This window comes from Micrasema longulum, unplaced genomic scaffold, assembly GCF_059751315.1.
Source record: "Micrasema longulum isolate JH-2025_06_02 unplaced genomic scaffold, ASM5975131v1 h1tg000402l, whole genome shotgun sequence".
NCBI lineage: Eukaryota > Metazoa > Arthropoda > Insecta > Trichoptera > Brachycentridae > Micrasema > Micrasema longulum.
Window position 1 is genome coordinate 958,614 of NW_028277602.1, and position 19,627 is coordinate 978,240.

Here is a 19,627-nt window from a genome sequence, read left to right on the forward strand (position 1 = left end):
CAATTGCATAGATAAAAGCACTTGACTACGGTGTTTATTGACAGATTTACGACTGACAATTTTTTCTTTTTGAAAACGAACCAATTGAGTTGTTAACATAATCAAATAGCAATATAATTATGTAAAGTTTTGCGCCCCAGATATATTTTTTCTTCAAAATGAGTACGGAAGACGAATCTAGTGACGAATCTGAATGTGCTTTAGCGCCAGGTTTTGATCTATCAAAACAAAACGTTTTAGAACTCTCTCAAACTGTTCCCAAGACCGAGAAATTAGTGCGCATTAAAGATTGGGTAAACATACAGTCTTCAATTCAAGTTAAAGAATACTTTGACATCTTAGAATATGAAGATCAGATAAAAGAGTCTAAAAGAACCAAAAGAAAGCATTCTGATGGCGACTCTGATGGCTCAATTGGGGTTAGTATAAATGTTATAGAAGTTAATTTCATTATTGATGTAAACGCTTATCAAATCTATTTTCTGCTTAAGAACATCACCGCTGGCAAGATACTATTCCATTGAATTTACTCCAATATACTACATACACTAAAAGCATAATTATTGGCACTGACCAATGGTGTGAAATTCTCATTTTGCTTCTTGATATGTGGATATTGATTTTTCTTAAGCAGAAGACAGTCCTGTGATTTAGCTCCATTGGATTATGTCCTATCACGCTATGTTACATCCATAGTATATGGAAAAAACCAACAACTCTTGAATCATTGGAAGCCAATTTGCACCATTTTGGAAATAATGCTGAATTTGTTAAAAAAAAGTATCCAAGAATTAGGCCCACAGAATGTGCTACGTCAATGCTAGTCGCGGTAGGCATTAATTTGTCCAATTTTGAAAAAACAAATGCGTATTTTTAATTATTTATTTATTTATGGACTTATTAAGTCCATTTAACAATGGTAAATACATTTCTTCATAATAAATACAGGTAAAATTGAAATAAAATACAACTAAAGAAAATTAAAGCTCGGACAAAAAATTAAATAATAATTACTACCTCAAGACAAGATCTGGTCTATCTAAGAGATTGTTTAAATCTAGAAAGACTCATACCAAAAAAGTCCAGATCTTGTCTCAAGTTTACAATGCGACACGGTCGGGACAATGGTACGTGCAAGCCATAGTTTGTACTGTGCTGATCAAAGAACAGCACATTTTTATTTCGCAACCGGCAGATCGGAACATTGAATGCCACTTTTTCCAGTAACTATGGTACATCAATTAGGCCATTTAATTTTTAAAAAATATGGAGCCAATGTTGTTTCTACTGGGGATTTTTAATGTGAATGCAATAAAAACAATAAAAACAAACTCATTCCATCAAACATTTACTTCTTTTATTTTAATTTTGAGCTGTATCATTATAATAATTAAAATATTCTATCCGTTAGCCGCCACCCCCTAAACACAAAAGAGAGAAAAATTTCACAGTGCACATGGACTGTGAGTGGACGGGCTGCCGTTTCAGCACAATAGAATATAAAGAATTTCAAAAACATGTAAAGAAACACATTCCTGAACTGATCATTAAGGAATATGAAGACGGAAAAAGTAAGTTTTACTTCTTAAATAAACTATCGTACATACTATTGACGTATCATAATTAAACCTTTTTTTTAATTAATGATACATGTTTTTTTTTCTATTACAATCTACTTTTATATATTAAGTTAATTGTAAATCTGTAACTTTCCAAAAAAGAGACTATCTGTTGTGCTTAGAGAGTGGCTTACACTGTTATAGTTATTTAGTAATTTGAAGTTATATAATTTCAAATATACATGAGAATAAAAATATACGAAACAAAGATAGTAATGCAGTAATATTAATTGAAATAGGAAAGCTGTTTTTTCTCAGGTTCAAAAAAATTTCTTTAAATTTACTTTTAATTTGTATAGAGATATAATAGTTTTAATTTTTTTTTTCTTTACATTTCTTATTATGTTTAATAGAACAAAAAATCCCAAATCGGCATGGCCTGTGCGTGGATATACTAAATATACAAACAAAAACAAACAAACCATCACGCCGTTTCCCCGTAAGGGTAGGCAGAGAGGATAGAACGCCACAACACTCTATCTTTGCATACAGATCTCGCTTCCTCTACATTCATACATCTTCTCATGCACGCGCGCCGATTATTCCGACTTTTGACATGTCCATCTTTAAGTATTTGTTGGATTTGGTCATGCCATGTCTTTCTCGGTCTTCCTCTATTTCTGCATCCATCAACATTCGCATTGTAAATATTCTTAGCCGTTCTCTCGCTGTCCATTCGTTCTACATGTCCAAACCAGCGCAGAGCTCCTTTCTTGATTTTGTCGATAATGCTTGTCTCAGCCTTACATAATGTACGGATCTCAACATTTGTGCATCTATCGTACATAGTTTTACCACACATTCGCCTGAGAGATCGCATTTCGACAGCATTCAGCTTACTTTCATCCCTGTTTTTCCAAGTCCATACTTCGCTCCCATACATCAGGGATGGGACCAGGACTCCGTTGTGAACTGCCAATTTTGCCTCTTGTGACAACCATTTATTTGCCAAGGTCGATTTAAGTGCACCGTTCACTCTGTTCCCGGCACTCACCCTCCTTTCAATATCTTTCTCAGTCATTCCATCCCTAGTGAACATACTTCCCAGATATACAAATTCCTCTACTTGTTTTAGTATAACTCCATTCACAGTGATTTCACATTTAGTCATACTTTCATTTCTTTCAAAAACCATCACATTCGATTTATCGACATTCATCAGCAAATCGCTTCTCTTGCATACATCGTAGACCTTTGTTACCAAGAATTGCAGTTCCTCTTTGTTATTAGCAAGGAGTACAGCATCGTCAGCATACAAAAGACAATTGACTTTTAAATCACCCATTTTTGCTCCCATTCTTAAGCCTTTCAGTTCTTTCATGCAGTTATCGATATACACGTTGAACAGCCATGGTGACATAACACATCCCTGCTTCACTCCTTTATGAATGTCAAACCACGATGTGTATGATCCATTTACCCTAACACATGCTGTGCTGTCTTTATACAGAGAAGCAATAGCACGTGTTAGATTTACGCTTACTCCGTACTCCGATAACACCTTCCATAATTTTTCTCTGTCAACTCTATCAAACGCTTTTTGCAGATCGACAAATGCGCAGAAAAGCTTTTGGTTTTTAGCAAGAAATTTTTCTGTCATGTTTCGTAAAGCAAATATTTGATCCATACATCCTCTTCCATTCATAAAACCGCTCTGAATATCCCACACTCTATCCTTTGTAACTTTTCTTACTCTATCAATCAGTATTCTTCCATACATTTTGCCAACAGCGCTCAAAAGGCTGATTGCTCTATAATTTCCGCATTCTACTCTTGAACCTTTTCCCTTGTATAGAGGCATAACAACAGCCCTTCTCCAGTCTGGAGGAGTGTATTCCTCCTCTAAACATCGGTTGAAAAGTTTGTGCAGCCATACAAAAATTATTTCACCGCCCGCCTTTATAAATTCTGTAGCAACATTATCAAAACCTTGCGCTTTTCCATTCTTCATATATTTGGCAGCAATTTTTATTTCTTCCATTCTTATCTCTGTCGTACCATCATATGCATTTAAACTTACCTGAGGAGGTGCTGCAGTGCTTATATTTCCTGTATGTGTTTCATACACCTCCTCAAAGTATTCCTTCCATCTTGTTTTTATTCCACTATCATTTGTCACCATTTTCCCATCTTTTCCTTTTATAGCTGTCATACATCCACTTTCATTACTGTTTCGGGAATTTTTCACCGCTTTCCAGAATATCTTTATATTTTCTTAGAAGTTCTCGGTCATTTTGATTCCCTCTTTTTTTTTCAACAATTTTTTTCGTTCACACACACCTTGTTTCACTCCCTTCTTACATTCATTATATATGCTTTTTAATTCTGCATACCTATTACCAATCGCTTTATTCACTGTCAGCAGATTTAACCATGCTTCCTTCTTTTCTTGCACTAGTTTTTTTATTCCATCGTCCCACCAAGCATCACCTTTCTTTCTTCCTTGTTTCGTTATACCGCATATTTCCATAGCAGATTCACACATACCATTTTTCAAACATTCCCACATTGCATCAATACTCATATTTTCCACACATTCATCGATCAGTTTAAGATTTACGGCCCTTTCAAATTTATCTTTTATGCAATCATTTTGGAGTTTTTCAACTTTGACTCTAGAAGGCGCCTGCATTTTGCGGGTCTTGGACCGCCATCCTTGAAACAAGATTACCCTTGATACCACCAAGAAGTGATCTGTTTCCATTTCGGCTCCTCTGTACACCCGCGTATCAACTGTTACAGGCCTCAATCTAGAGTCAATGACTACATAGTCGATAATAGATCTTTCATTGCCTCTCTCCCACGTATACTGGTGGATTTCCTTATGATCAAAGAACGTATTTGACACAAAAAGATTCCATTCCAGGCATACTTCTAGCAGTCTTCTTCCATTATCATTCTGTTTTCCATTCCCGAACATGCCTAGGGCTGACTCCATCCCGTCTCTTCGAGTTCCCACCCACCCATTCAAATCTCCCGCAAGTATTACTCTCTCACTATCTTTTTTTCCATTCATTACATTCATCACACTTGTCCAAAACTTATCCTTCTCAGATTCGCAGTCGGAATTCACAGGAGCATATCCTATTAATAAAATAATACTCGTCAATCCAATCTTGAATCTGACAAACATAAGTCTAGAACTTATAAGGACATACTCTTTCATACACTCTATCATTCTGGGCGATAGAAACGCGGCAACACCCTGGCAGGCTCTGTCTGTATCTGGGACACCTGACCAAAGAACCAGGGCGTCACCGTGTTCCATCGAACCGCTTCCTTTTTTCCAACTTTCCGTTATACATAATATATCTAAACATTTATTCCTCATCACATCACACAATTCGTTCATTTTTTCACCCATGCGTCCCCTTATATTCCATGTCGCAATTCTGCATTCTTGCGTTTTCCTCCTCTGTGCGCCCCCACGGGAGGAGCGACCTGACGGGTTGCGAGCCTCATCGAAGTTTGTCAAAGGCATCCTCCCGTTCTGCCTGCCTACTTAATATTAATTACGCTACCCCTCATCTCTACTACTACTTAAATACTTAATTTTACACAAGACCTATAATGAATTGATATAAATGACTTAAATAGATTATTCCTATGACTTACAGTATAAACATTCACAAAGTACCTTAACACTAAAATTCACTACTGTCACTTATCACTATAGAAGTCATAAACTTACTAAATATAGAATATATTATAAAATCTATGGTGTGAAAGTGAAATAAAATTTAAAGTTACATTCAGGTTTTTATTTTTTTTTACGCATAAATAGATTTTAGTGGAAAATAAAAAATAGATGTAGAGACAAAAAATAAAATTAAATTAAAGTAGATAGTTGAATCAAGAAAAATTACAAAAGCAAATAAAAAGTTTATCTTGAAAAGAAATCATTGAAATGAAATTATCGTTTTCTGCGTTTTTAAAGGAGGAGTTATAAAGTTCAGGGGCAAAGACATTTGCATGCTTCTGTCCTAGTGTTGATTTACAAAATGGAATCTCCAACACTTAATTTCTTCTTTAACTATGGCGGTTTGAATTTTGAGGAAACAAATGCTGACTGAAAATATTATAAGGTCAAGTCATGTTATGTCTCATATGGTTAATATAATCATCATGTGCTTTTTAATGTTTGTTTTTAATTTGTCTCCGATATAATTTTTCATTAGTAGTTAATTTTGCAGATATTTTTTAGGTTTCAGCTCTTTTACTTCACAAAAGTCAACAGATGGAAGAGTTGAGGAAATGTGGATGTTTAAACATAAGCAGAATGGTGAATGTTACAATGTATGAAGTGGCCACTTAAACCAACCAATGACAGGTCATAAGCCCTGTAAATGCCTAGACTTCCATATTCCCTTCTCAACAATGTTTTCCCTCTCTGTTGCAACAAATTTAGATTTTTTATAAGTCTTTTATGACTATGCTAGAAAATGGGAATCAAGAAATCATTTGAAATATAAATTCCGACATAAGCATTTATATATATTACATATCAACAATATTTATTTATTTATGTCTAAATCTTTGTAAAGGAAAATACTGGATTTAACCTTTAAAAAGGAAGACTAGTTATTTTTTTTAACTTGCATGTGAATGTCATCATGCAAATAAGCATATAGTCATGATTGTAGAACAACAGTTTTTCTTTCTTAAAAAATGTGCTTTTCTTCAACTTTACTTGATAGTGGTTTTTTTTTTGTCACTTTATGTCATGTAAAAATGGAGAATACAGTTCTGCATGTGAAATAGGACCAAATTACTGGATGGGTGTGATGCGATGGCAACTTGGAGTTATCATTAAATGTCCCTGGCTACCGCACCTGTCACACGTCGAACTCTCTATTTCATGTGCCATCAGTTCGTACGAACTATGCCCAGAACTCTCCACTTATACGTTTTGCTCGTGAATATAATTTGAACTTTCCCCTTATTGATCCATTTGATTGTAAAAGAATAACATTTAAAATGCGCGTCTTAAAACATACTTTTTTGTCTTATACTTAGTTTCAATAATAACGTCTTATTTTATCTTATTTTATTTTATTTTATCTCTAATTCTTAATATTTTATATTTTCGACACTTGTGCAATAATATTTACACACATGTCTACCCTCATTCCAATATAACACCCACTCACCCACCCTCTCACACACTTACACTCACACAAACACACTAGTATGTATTGTATGTGTATTCAATGTATTTCTGTGGATATCTGTCATTGGTTTTATTCTCTGTATATTTTATTTGTTATATTTTTTTTACATGTATTACTGTTTATATCCTCAATAAATAAATTTAAAAAATAAAAAAAATCCTAACAAAAGAAATTGAGTAAAGAGAAGTCTACCTCATATGGTTGATTAGATTTTATACTTACGGTGCCTAAGATCTCAGGTTCAATTCCTGACAAAATCGTCTTAAAATATGTATTTAAAAACGTTAGTTTCACTATATAGTCCTTGCCTGGATCTGAAGCATAAGACTGATCAGACTGCCCGCATGTATCAAATCATTAGTACCAATGTGGCGCCCTATACACCACTGAGTCCGGATAAGGAAGTGATAATGATACGAGGCATATTCAGAAAGTAAGAGTACTCAATTTTTGTATCTAAAAAAAAATTACAGTACATTGTTAGTATATAAATTACTTATTTTTCCACGTAGTCGCCTTCTTGTTCTATGCAGGTTGAAAGTCGTGGCACAAGATTTTTGATGCCCTCCTCATAGAACTCTCCTGCCATCTCCTTCATCCACTTCAAGACCTCTTGTTTTACATCTTCATCGGCTAGAAATTTGCCGCCACTGTGATGACTGTCTTTTTGTCTCAGGGGTGTAATGAGCCACCCATTTTTTATCACCAGTCACAATGGAACTCAGAAAATCCTCACCTTCCAATTCAAATCACTCAAGAGCGCTAGCGACCCGATTCAATTTGTGCTGCTCTATCAGTTGTTTTGGGACCCATCTTGAGCACAATTTTAAGTATTCCAGCGTTTCTGTGATTATTTCGTATAACAGAGATCTGGAAATTTGATGAAACATCGCAAACATTTCATCTACTGTCAATCGGCGGTCTTCACGAGCAGTTTTGTCGATTTTTTTGCACCAACTCATTGGTCACAATTGAAAGCCTTCCACTCCTTTGCTCGTCATGAATATTCATTCTTCCTTCATTAAACTCACGACACCATTTTAATATGTTTGTTCGGTTCATAGCCATAAACAGTTTTTATCCGTGCAAAAATTACAGCCTGAGATTTTCCTACCGCGAGAAGGAACCTTATAACAGCGCGCACCTTGCATTTGGCGGAATTTCTTATTGACATCTTTCACAGAAACGAATACTATGAGGCAAGTTTTGGTACTAACGAGGGTCGCCGGAGCTCGTGGTGTTCAGGAGACCCCCCACTGCCAATCAGTGTTGCCAACTTTTGGAAAAAAAATTCTCACAGCACGAGAGCCAAACAGTACTCTTACTCTCTAGATATGCCTCGTATTATGTTGTAAGAAATGTGTGCAAAATGCAAAATATTATATTATATAAAATATGCCCGACTTTACATACTTCTAATAGTCTCATTCATTTTTATGTTTTCTAAATAGTATGTAACACTTTTTTTTCAGGTGTCTATGTTTGTTTGTGGGATCTTTGTAAATTTGAAACAAGTGACAGCAAAGAAATAACGAGACATATTCATTACCACACATATCACACCAAAATCAAATCGTTTGGAAAAACTTTTCAAGAAGAGTTTTATATTAAAAATTGTGGTGCGGATTCTACCTTGAGGAATAAAATACCCATTTTCAGCGGTGATTTTCTTTGCAAATGGGCAGGATGCAATTTAGCCTTTAATAATATACAGGTTGGTGGATTATATAATATAAGGTAACTTTTCACAAAAATGTGGATAGGTATATCAATTAGCTATTATTATTTATGATTGTAAAATAAGCAATACGCCCAGTTTTTTGTTTATAACGAAATGGTAACCGTAACCCATGCTTGATCTGTGAGATTGAGAGGAAAATATAAAGCCTAGGCATTTACAGGGCTGCCATTGGCTAGTTTAAGTGTGTATTAGTTAATAAACACCCAAGGGAGTAAACTCTGTACTTTTCTATTGCATAATTGGAATACATGTATAAATTTTTTACTGCCTATAAACTTTTTCTGGTAAATCATAATATTAATTAAATATAAATATTTTCTACAAATATTCTATTTTTTGTTTTAAAAATATGTTTTCGATCACAATGTTTTTGAACATTTTTGAAAATGTATATTTTAAGCTCTAACTTTGTGGTTATTCGTTGTTTTATATTTAATTTATTACAATGTTTTTTTTATTACTATTTATTTATTTTATTATAATTTATTACAAAAGAAATAGTTATAATAATTTTACTCCGTAGTAATCAATTTATGAGAAAACAAGTTTATATTGTTGCAGAATATATTATTCTGCAAGGCGCTGGATTGCAGCATATTACAGGGTTAAAATAAAAAAGGTTATTTCGTTTTATTACAGAACTATTTTGATCATATCCAAAGCCACGGGCTCGGTACGGAAGATGAAAATGATGGCTTCGTTTGTGGCTGGATCGGGTGCAAGCACCGTACCACAAAGGCCGTCTTCATGCAAGGACATGTCAAGACACACAGCAGAGAGAAACGTATCGCTTGCTTTCACTGTGGAACCGCTTTTACTACAAAAAGTAAATTCCGAGACCATTGTGAGAGACAGGTATATTCTTCTGATTTTTTACCACTTTCAATGATACAATTTGATAATTAAGTTATGTAGGTTATTTTCAACACTATAATTTTTGGTGGGATTTATGTGACTGTGAAACTGAATGATTCATATGTACTTATTTATTTATACATTTCATATGCATATACGAGGGTTGCTACTTAAGTTTTGAGATAGACAATCAAAACAAATATTTATAATCGAAAATGGCTTTATTGTTTTGCGTTTGAACCAATTTTCGAAGCACTTTTTCCAGTCCCATTGAGGTACCTCCAAAACATGTGATTTGAACGTATTAACTGCTTCTTCAGGCGTCAAAAAACGTTGACCTCGCAATTTATTTTTGATATGCGGGAATAAGACAAAATCATTGGGTGCCAAATCAGGACTGTACGGCGGATGATGATGAATTTGATGTTTTGAATGCTCAGAAATTCACTTGTTTGAGCTGATGTGTGACAGCTTGCATTGTCGTTGTGGAGAATGATTCGTCTTCTGCAATTGGTTTCCCTTATTTTTCCGAGCACTTCTGGCAAACAAATGGTGATGCACCATTCAGAATTGACAGTTTTACGTTGCTCTAAGGGAACGGTGGCGACATGTCCAGTTATTCCAAAAAAACAGGCGACCATTTGCTTCGAAGTTCTTCGTGCGGAAACAACTTTTGTTGGATTTGGCTCGTCTTGAAAGACCCATACAGTCGATTGTTGTTTAGTGTCAGGTTCATATGCATAGATCCATGATTCGTCGCCTGTCACAACCTTATAGAGGTCTTTTGGAGCTCCGCGATTGAATTTTTTGAACATTTGTTTACACCCTTCTACACGAGCCTTTTTTTGAGCGATTGTCAAATTATGCGGTATCCAACGCGAACAAATCTTTTTGACGACCAAATGTTCATGCAATATTGAATGTATGCAAGTGGAACTAATGCCCAAGATGCCTCAATCTCACGGTATGTCACATGACAAAATGAATGACCAGAATCTGATACGAACATCGAATGTTAAGGATCTGGGCGTTAGATTTGTGAGCACTCTGACATTTCATGAACATATAGAGACAATCAACAGAAAAGATGGGTCGACGACATTGCCTCTATTGCCGGTAAAACGTGGATGATGAAAGCGGGTGATAGGAAGGAATGGAGACGTTTGGAAGAGGCCTTTATCCAGCAGTGGAGAGAATAAGGCTGCAGAAGATAGAGACAATCAGTGGTAATGCATTGAAGATGTTAGGATTTGTTCTGCGTACTGCCAGGGTTTTCGGTAACTCCTTGGTGCGAAGTAGACTCGAGAGTGACTTGATGATTTGGGGGCCACATGAACTGAAGTACTCTCTTATGATAAAGAAAATCCAAAAAAAGTTTCTGAGATGTCTCTACATGAGAGAGTGCGGGTATTATCCTTGGCTCTACCCGACCGAGTTTCTCCAGGGTATGCTTGGCTACAACAGTTTAGAGATTAGAAGGAATGTGTATTTGACTACACATTTTTATCGATTGTTGCGCGGTATGATCGATAATTCTGAGATTATGATAAGCATTGGTTTGTATGTTTCTGATAATTACCTAAGACAGCGTCAGCATAGATTGTTTCATATTCCGATATTCAGGACCAACCTGCTTATGGTTATGCCTATTGGAGGGGCTACCGCTATGCTGAACAACATCGCTCTGGATATTGATATGCTCCATGTATCCGAAGGGTTTTTCCGGAGCAGAATTCTCCTACTATTTTATTCTGGCACAACAGCCGATTTTGGACGATTCACGAAATTCGTCCTGTAACGAAGTGCGACCACGATTGAATTAAGAAAACCAGCAAAACACGGTGGCTCGAGATGGTGCTTCATCATTAAAAGTCGCAACTAGTTGATTGGCACACTGTTGTTGGTTTAATCCACGTCGAAAGTCATAGAAAATCATTGCATGAAAATGTTCACGATTTAGTTCCATTTTTTTTAACAAAATTAATTTTTCAAGTATCTGTAAACAACACAAAATCACTCGTATGACAAAACGTTCTGAGTACGTTTACAGATTTGATGTATTCACACTGGTGTTGCCATATCTCAAAACTTAAGTAGCAACCTTTGTGTATTGGTATATTATCGCCTTGAAATTTCTTCCTATCCAAATTAAATAGAGGAAAGTGAATTCTGTGAGAAAGGCATACAGATTATTTTTTTACATATGGATTGTGGTCTCACTGCTAATGACACACATATTTATTTTTATTTTAAACCAGGCGAGATAAATGTGCTTGTTAATAGATGGATGCATTTAAAAACTGGATGGCTGAAAATAGAGTAACATTAAACCCATGTAAAACTGAACAACTATGGATGACTTTAGCCAGACAAACGGAATTCGATTCAGGATATGGCCAATATAACGAGTACCGCTTTATCCATGGGAGTCTAGGGAACTACTGGGAGTCTTCCTTAATCCTGACCTCTCTCTTGATGCTTAAATTAGTGGGACGATAAGTTCATGCTTCTACCAGCTGAGGCAAATTAAATGCATGCTCAAAAATTTGCCGGTTGATTGTGGCCTGCCAATTAATAGATGTGTTTGTAATGTCTAGAGTCCATTATAGTAATGGTATCTATGCAGGTCTACTAATGAATAAAATGACTCACCTACAGTCTGTATTAAATGCTGCAGCAAGATTTGTTTTTGGAATCTCTTAAGTTCATTCTTTTTTTTTCTTTTTTTTTATTGGTCTTCTGTAGAGTTGGTACATATCGCTTGGTAACCTTTTCCTTTCCACCATCGATGTGATGACAAAACAAATTGTTTTAATTAAATTATATATTTTTTTATTTCAATAAATATTTATAGAGTTACCTGTAAAGCGCCCGTGAGGTATTGTATTACAAAAATGGCACTTTATAAGTTATCCATAGTAATACTAATTTGTTTTAATAAAATAAACAAAACAACTTTGTTTTTAACCACTTATTTTTTCTACCTTCCGCTTTTAAAGCTACGCAAGCTTAAATATAAATAATAATAAGTAAAAAAATAAGTGGTTAAAACAAAGTCATTTTATATTTATTTTATTATAATGAATAACCACAAAGTTAGTGCTTCAAATATAAATTTTATATTAATTTATTTGTTCCCAGACAACCGAAAACCTCGAGTTCAAGTGTTCGATCTGCGCCAAGTATTTCTTCAGTGAGAGATTACTTCGGAATCACTTGCGATATCACAACAGATCCATCAAGTGCCAATTTTGTGATATTTCTGTGACAACTCCGGCTGTACTGGGGAGACATATTCGCAGTGCACACATTCAAGAAAAGCACTACAAGTGCCATATTTGTGACTTTGCGTAAGATATCCTTATCTATCTGTGTACATGTTCAGTTTTGTGTGTGAAGAAGAACCAGAACCTCGGGCGAGTGTTTTCGACTCGATGGCTGCTCTCAGATAAAAATCTTGAATAAGGAAATCGAGTGGAGATAAGATAAGATTTGCCTATCATTCTTGAGGACTTGGGTTTGATTCCTGGCAGTGTGGACGTAAAATATTGATTTTAAAAGTTCTTAAAACTGCAATATTTCATTGAAGCGTAGGACTTATCAACGTACCTTTATTGTAACATAAGATCGAAATATGCTGAATTTGGTTTGCTGCAATGCAGTGCCCTATACACCATCGGGTGATGATTCAAATTTATGAATTGTTCTTTTAGTTAAATCTCCGAATCAAACTTTACTATTAACACTATCCAAGTTATCTCATAATGTCGACAATAATTTAGTTTTGACATAATTAATGATATAAAATAATATCTCACAAATATTTTAACCATTTTTAACACAATCTTATATGAGCAGAATATATCTGACGATTATTATTGCTTTGATGCATTTATTCATTTTATTTGTCAATTTTTTATGCAAAAGACCCTTTTCATCTAGTTGTTAATAGACTATTAAACCTATAGGTAACACAAGTGTTTTTTCCTATAAAGGTCTAGTCGGGATTGCGAGTTGCAGATCCACATCTCACACCACACCAAGACAGCCAAACCGTGGCGCGGCCTGGGAGAGAGAAGGATCTACGCCTGCCATATATGCGACAATGAGTACTCCAGAGGAAATGCCCTCACTGTTCACCTTATAAGAAAACACGGATATTATATACCAACTGGAGCCACACGTTTCAAGTAAAATTTACTTTTTAAAATTATTTAAAATCCATGTTTGAGATAGTTATTTATTTGTCTACAGTAACTAGTCATTTATAAGAACTACTCAATTTAACTTGTGTTATTACTTTTATTTAACATAAGAAATATTAAATAAAATCTCCATATTGTTTATTACATTAGTTTATTCGGTTCTAAAAAATTAACAATAATGAATTTATGCTTTGATTACTAAATATATTGTATTTTTGTATATTTGTATAGTATTCACTAAAAGTACTGTGGAATATGCCAAGATATCTATATTTTTTCAGTCTTAATTGCTAGTTATACTTTATTATATGAAAAGTTGAATACTTTCATGAAATTAATATATATTATATTTCAGATACACTCAGTCAGAAGAAGGAGTGTATCGACTCACTACACCTCAATCTGAAATTAATACAGAAATAAAACCTTCTACAAAGGAAAAAGTAAAGATCACAGATGCAAACTACCAAGTAATTCAGTGTCCACCAACTAACAGCGATCCTACATCTTTCATAGTTCTACCTTCAGACCAGGAACCTGACAAAATACAAGACTATTTAACCATTGATGAAACCATAATCAATAAATTTGAAGATGCATTTGACAGCAACTTTGAGTATACTGATGACAATAGCAAAAGTTGCAAATCCTTCCAAAACAAGAAAAGAAAAACACGGAGAACAATGCCTAAAAAGAAGGCACCAATCAAAACTAAAATTAAAAGTGAAATTGATGAACCGACAGAAGCAATATATTCAACGATTTCTATCATAGAATGTCGTAAACCTAAAATTGAGAAAATCGAAGATGATGCTTCCGTTATTAAAGATATCGATGGAGAAGAATCTCTCTTGGCAGAAACAAAAAATATTGAAATATCTATCGCCGATGTTGACTACCTCGGTAACATTTTGAAAACTGAGGTTGTCAAATCATAAGAAAGGTTTTAAATTTAGGCAAAGAATATAATCTCAATGTGATACATAAAAATTAATGATATTTTGTTATCCTTGCCTATGAAGTTTGATGTTGTTGTGCATTTTTATATTGCAAAATGTTTACATAATGGTTCATGTTCAAAGCACATGTGTGGTGCAATATTGTTTCCCATTCAATTATTTTTGTAAAAATAATATGCATGCGTTGGTTAGGTATATTTATTCCTAAATAACTATTGGAGATATTTCTAGAAGATTTATTTGTCTTAATTATTGTTATATTCATTAAGAACTTAGATAAGGACCATACATACAGTAGAGGGTCAAATTATTATTTTTAAGGGTCCGTTATTTCGGCAAAGTAAAACTTTCATCGATAACTCGGCCATTTTAGAGAGTATCAATTTTTAAGTTCCTGATGGCTATCTCCGACAGCGTCAGCACATACTGTTTTACCTCCCGGTTTCCAGAAACAACCTGCCTCTGGTGATGCCGATTGGAAGAGCAGTCAAGCAGCTGAACATTATCACTTTGGAGATCGACATCTTTCACATTAGTGAAACTATGTTTAAGAGGCAAATACTCTTGCTATTGGAGAGTATTATACCTCAATAATGTCGAACCATTGCTCAAGGGTTCTTGGTTTGATATAAAGTTCCAATTTAACGTCTTAAATCCTTTGTTATTTGTTATGTTACTTTGTGAATAAATAATTTGAATTTGAATTTAAAAAGTTTTAAAAAATACACAAAGCAAAATGTTGACTAACCTGGCCGTTACAGTTATGTATAATATATATTATATCAAATAATTTCTGACAAATTAATATCTTCAAGTCCACTTATTATTTCTATGGGCGGGGGAACAATCACATAAGTCAAAATGCCGTACTTTTCAAGACAGTTTTTTGTGTCTCAAATATTGCAAGAATCAAATCTAACATTGAAAGAATATCCTTTTTTCTAGGAATCAGATTATTGCTTAATAATCAGGAATACATAGTCATGTGATAACTCTTCAATTGTAATGTTGTTTAAGGCATAAAGTTAGAAAAGGTTCTTCTTCAAGAAAACTTTTTTTTTAGCCTATAACTAATAAATTTATTTTGATAATTCTATTCTTAATAATGTTATTTGACTTCCGTGTTTTGGAATACGTGTAAACATAGGTGCATACTACAAGATGAGCAAATAAAAAAATATAGAATAAGTTGACTTATGTGATTGTTCTCCCTCGCCTATAGATTTATTACTCAGGAAATATTGACATTTCACTTCAATAAAGTTAAGAGCTAAAATCACTATTTACATTATATTATTGACTTGTATTTATTTGACCATGGATTGCTGAATAATTTTATAATCTACATTTAGCTTAAAATAATTTGGACAAGATAACATTATTTACAACATTACTAATACTATGGCGGCCAAGGGAGATAACTGGTTTTGGAAATAGACAACTCAATTCAATAATAACTACATTTAATATATGTATGTAAAACATAGTCTATAGCAATTGCATTTGACCTTGTGTTGCAGATTTGTACATATTAAAGGCTAAAAAAAGATTCTACAAATTGGTAATTTGGCAATTTCACACATATGTACAAGTCAAATTTCATAGAATTTATGGAACATTTTTTTCTACAAGCTTGAGCTTCTTGCGGTTACCTTATCAATTCCCTCCGATGTTGGCGATCACTACAGCGAAAGTATCTCGGTCCTGCGCTTCTCCGAGGCCAGGACAACTATTTGTTGGATGTACTCGCCATAGTGATTCCTGATAAAAGATGACCAGAGTGGTTCCTGTTGCCTTCTCTGGTGGATTTTTCTGCCGGGGTTACCTTCCCTTAGCTGGTTGGTTCTGGTTTGGAGGTACCAGAAACTCGCCTTTCATCCTCTCATTATCTGCTGTGATCACACCATTATGAGTGTGATCCCATTGCCCAGGGTTCGCGACGTGGGCGCTAAGGAGTTGGACTAGTCAGTAATGTTACCGGTGGAATGCAACTGGGCATTTGCAGCATTCAATAGAATCACACCCTCCAGCAAGATGTGACTCACTGCGAACCTAATGACGGTTGGAACTACGTTATGATTTAGTATGATTTATGATTAAGTATGATTTTTATATGATGCCAAAATTTGTCTTTTGCAGTTTTACTGTACTGTGGGTGCGGCGCAACCCTTGAATAGTTGAAAATAATATCTACAAACAAACAAACCATCACGCCGTTTCCCCGTAAGGGTAGGCAGAGAGGATAGAACGCCACAACACTCTATCTTTGCATACAGATCTCGCTTCCTCTACATTCATACATCTTCTCATGCACGCGCGCCGATTATTCCGACTTTTGACATGTCCATCTTTAAGTATTTGTTGGATTTGGTCATGCCATGTCTTTCTCGGTCTTCCTCTATTTCTGCATCCATCAACATTCGCATTGTAAATATTCTTAGCCGTTCTCTCGCTGTCCATTCGTTCTACATGTCCAAACCAGCGCAGAGCTCCTTTCTTGATTTTGTCGATAATGCTTGTCTCAGCCTTACATAATGTACGGATCTCAACATTTGTGCATTTATCGTACATAGTTTTACCACACATTCGCCTGAGAGATCGCATTTCGACAGCATTCAGCTTACTTTCATCCCTGTTTTTCCAAGTCCATACTTCGCTCCCATACATCAGGGATGGGACCAGGACTCCGTTGTGAACTGCCAATTTTGCCTCTTGTGACAACCATTTATTTGCCAAGGTCGATTTAAGTGCACCGTTCACTCTGTTCCCGGCACTCACCCTCCTTTCAATATCTTATAAATTATAAATATGACAAAAAAATCTACAAATATTCCTAAGGTTATCGCAGAAAATGTTCAAGTGCATGCGATTTACAAATTCAAATATTTTCAGTATATGTACATACCTAACTACGTGTGCATATTCCATATATCAATGTACCGAATATCAAGGTACCTTGGCCTTGATAGTACTCATTAGATACGCTGGAATCTGCAGGCTAATTCTGTAGCACTTTCGTTTCATAAGTTAAGTTCATTCGCCCTATTTCAAATCTTCGTATCAAAAATACTAGAAAAAATAGTTTCACATAGGCTCGTTAACTATATCGAGCGGAATTCTTTATTTTCGGTAAGGCAATCGGCATACCGACGTTTTCATTCCACGGAGACGGGAGTGATAATAGTACTGTCTGACATTATAACGGCGGTGGACTCTGTTAATCTGGTGTTGATGGCTCTTCTGGACATGAGTGCTGCATTCGATACTGTAGACCATAATATTTTACTTGAACGTCTGGAGAAAACTTATGGTATCTGTGATCAGGCACATATGTGGTTCAGTTCATACCTTAATAAAAGAAAATATGCAGTTGTGTTCCAGGGTAAAAGCTCAACCAACTTTCGGGTGTCTACAGGAGTGCCTCAAGGGTCAGTACTCGGACCACTTCTCTATCTCCTTTACACTAAAGATATAGAGAACATTATCAAAGAATGTGGATTGTGGTCGCACTGCTATGCAGATGATACGCAGATTTATTTTTATTGCAAACCAGGCGAGAGAAGTGTGTTTGTCAATTTAATTGATGGATGCATCAAGAAAATAGGAAACTGGATGGCTGAAAACAGACTAACATTTAAACCCATCAAAAACTGAACAACTGTGGGTGGCTTCAGCCAGACGACAGAATTTGATCCAGGATACGGCCCTGCCCAATGTAAGGAGTACCGATTTACCCACCGTTAAACTACTGGGAGTTTTACTCAATTCTGACCTATCTCTTGACGCTCAAATTAGTAGAACGATAAGTTAATGCTTCTACCAGCTGAGACAAATTACATAATTACAAATTGCCTACGCAAAAATTTGCCGGTTGATGCCGCCCGTCAATTAATAAATGCGTTTGTAGTGTCTAGAGTCGATTATTGTAATGGTATCTATGCAGGTCTACCAATGAACAAAATGACTCGCCTACAATCTGTATTGAATGCCGCAGCGAGACTTATTTTCGGAATCTCTAAGTTCAGTCATATCACTCAACTACTTCGGGAACTACACTGGCTACGTTTTCTACAGAGGGTCGAATACAAACTCTGTTGGCTTATGTATAAGTCACTGCACAACTCTGCTCCGGAATATCTAAGGGAACTATGCATTCCAGATGAACTAGCTGACAGGCGTCTCACGCTTAGATCAGCTATGTCTACGGCGAGAGGAAAAGTTACTATACCTCTACGCAAACAGCGCACTAAATTTAGTGAACGCGCATTTGCGGTCGCAAGCCCTATAGCATGGAATGCTCTCCCAGCAGAGGTGCGAGGCTGTGAATGTGAAGTGATGTTTCGGAAAAAACTTAAAACCCACTTGTTCTCTAAATCATTTGAATAAATCCGTAGCACGTGACAACAAAATAAATTGTTTTAATTAAATTACAAATTTAAAAGCTTCGATCAAATTAATTTAACAATAGAATCACCATGTAAAGCGCCCTTGAGGTATTTTATTACGAAAATGGCGCTATATAAGTTATCCATAATAATAATAATATCCATCTCACTCCACAATAAAAATCATATTTCGCTCTCGTTCCCTCATTTGATACAAATGAATTTACGAAACGAAACTAATATTACTAATGTTTGAATTTCCGCACACGTACATTAAGGTTTTTAACATTGTCGTATTGTTCTACAACTTCTAAGAGCATCCAACTTGTGTAATACAAAGAAAAAACGACAAAATTTAAGAAGATTCAGAGTTTTGTATACAACTTTACCGCTAGACGCGCCTGCTCCTCTTGCATTGTTAATTCATAGACGATCAACTATTATTATAATGGAAAACTTATACAGCACCATTTTCATGGTATAAAATACCTCAAGCCCACTTTACAAAAGGGATTCTATGCAATATTGATTTTAATTTGACTTGAAATATTATATAAAACTTCAGAAAAAACTAATTATTTTGTCATCACATGCTCAGGATTTATTAAAATGACAATTTTATAACAGTATAAATATACTAATGCATAACTGATTAAAAGTGTAAATTTTATGACATAAGCAGATATCTACTA

General features: G+C 35.1%; 1 protein-coding gene across 1 annotated transcript; it reads left to right on the top strand.

Moving 5' to 3' along the window:
- The first annotated feature begins 50 nt into the window (after positions 1-50).
- LOC148281888 (histone H4 transcription factor-like) lies at positions 51-15,830 on the top strand. The gene is made up of 7 exons (XM_088225961.1): positions 51-419; positions 1,412-1,571; positions 8,263-8,504; positions 9,171-9,386; positions 12,528-12,736; positions 13,382-13,576; positions 13,947-15,830. Exons 1-7 carry the CDS (start codon positions 159-161, stop codon positions 14,527-14,529), a joined length of 1,866 nt encoding a protein of 621 aa, XP_088082087.1. The 5' UTR covers positions 51-158; the 3' UTR covers positions 14,530-15,830.
- The last annotated feature ends 3,797 nt before the right edge of the window (positions 15,831-19,627 follow it).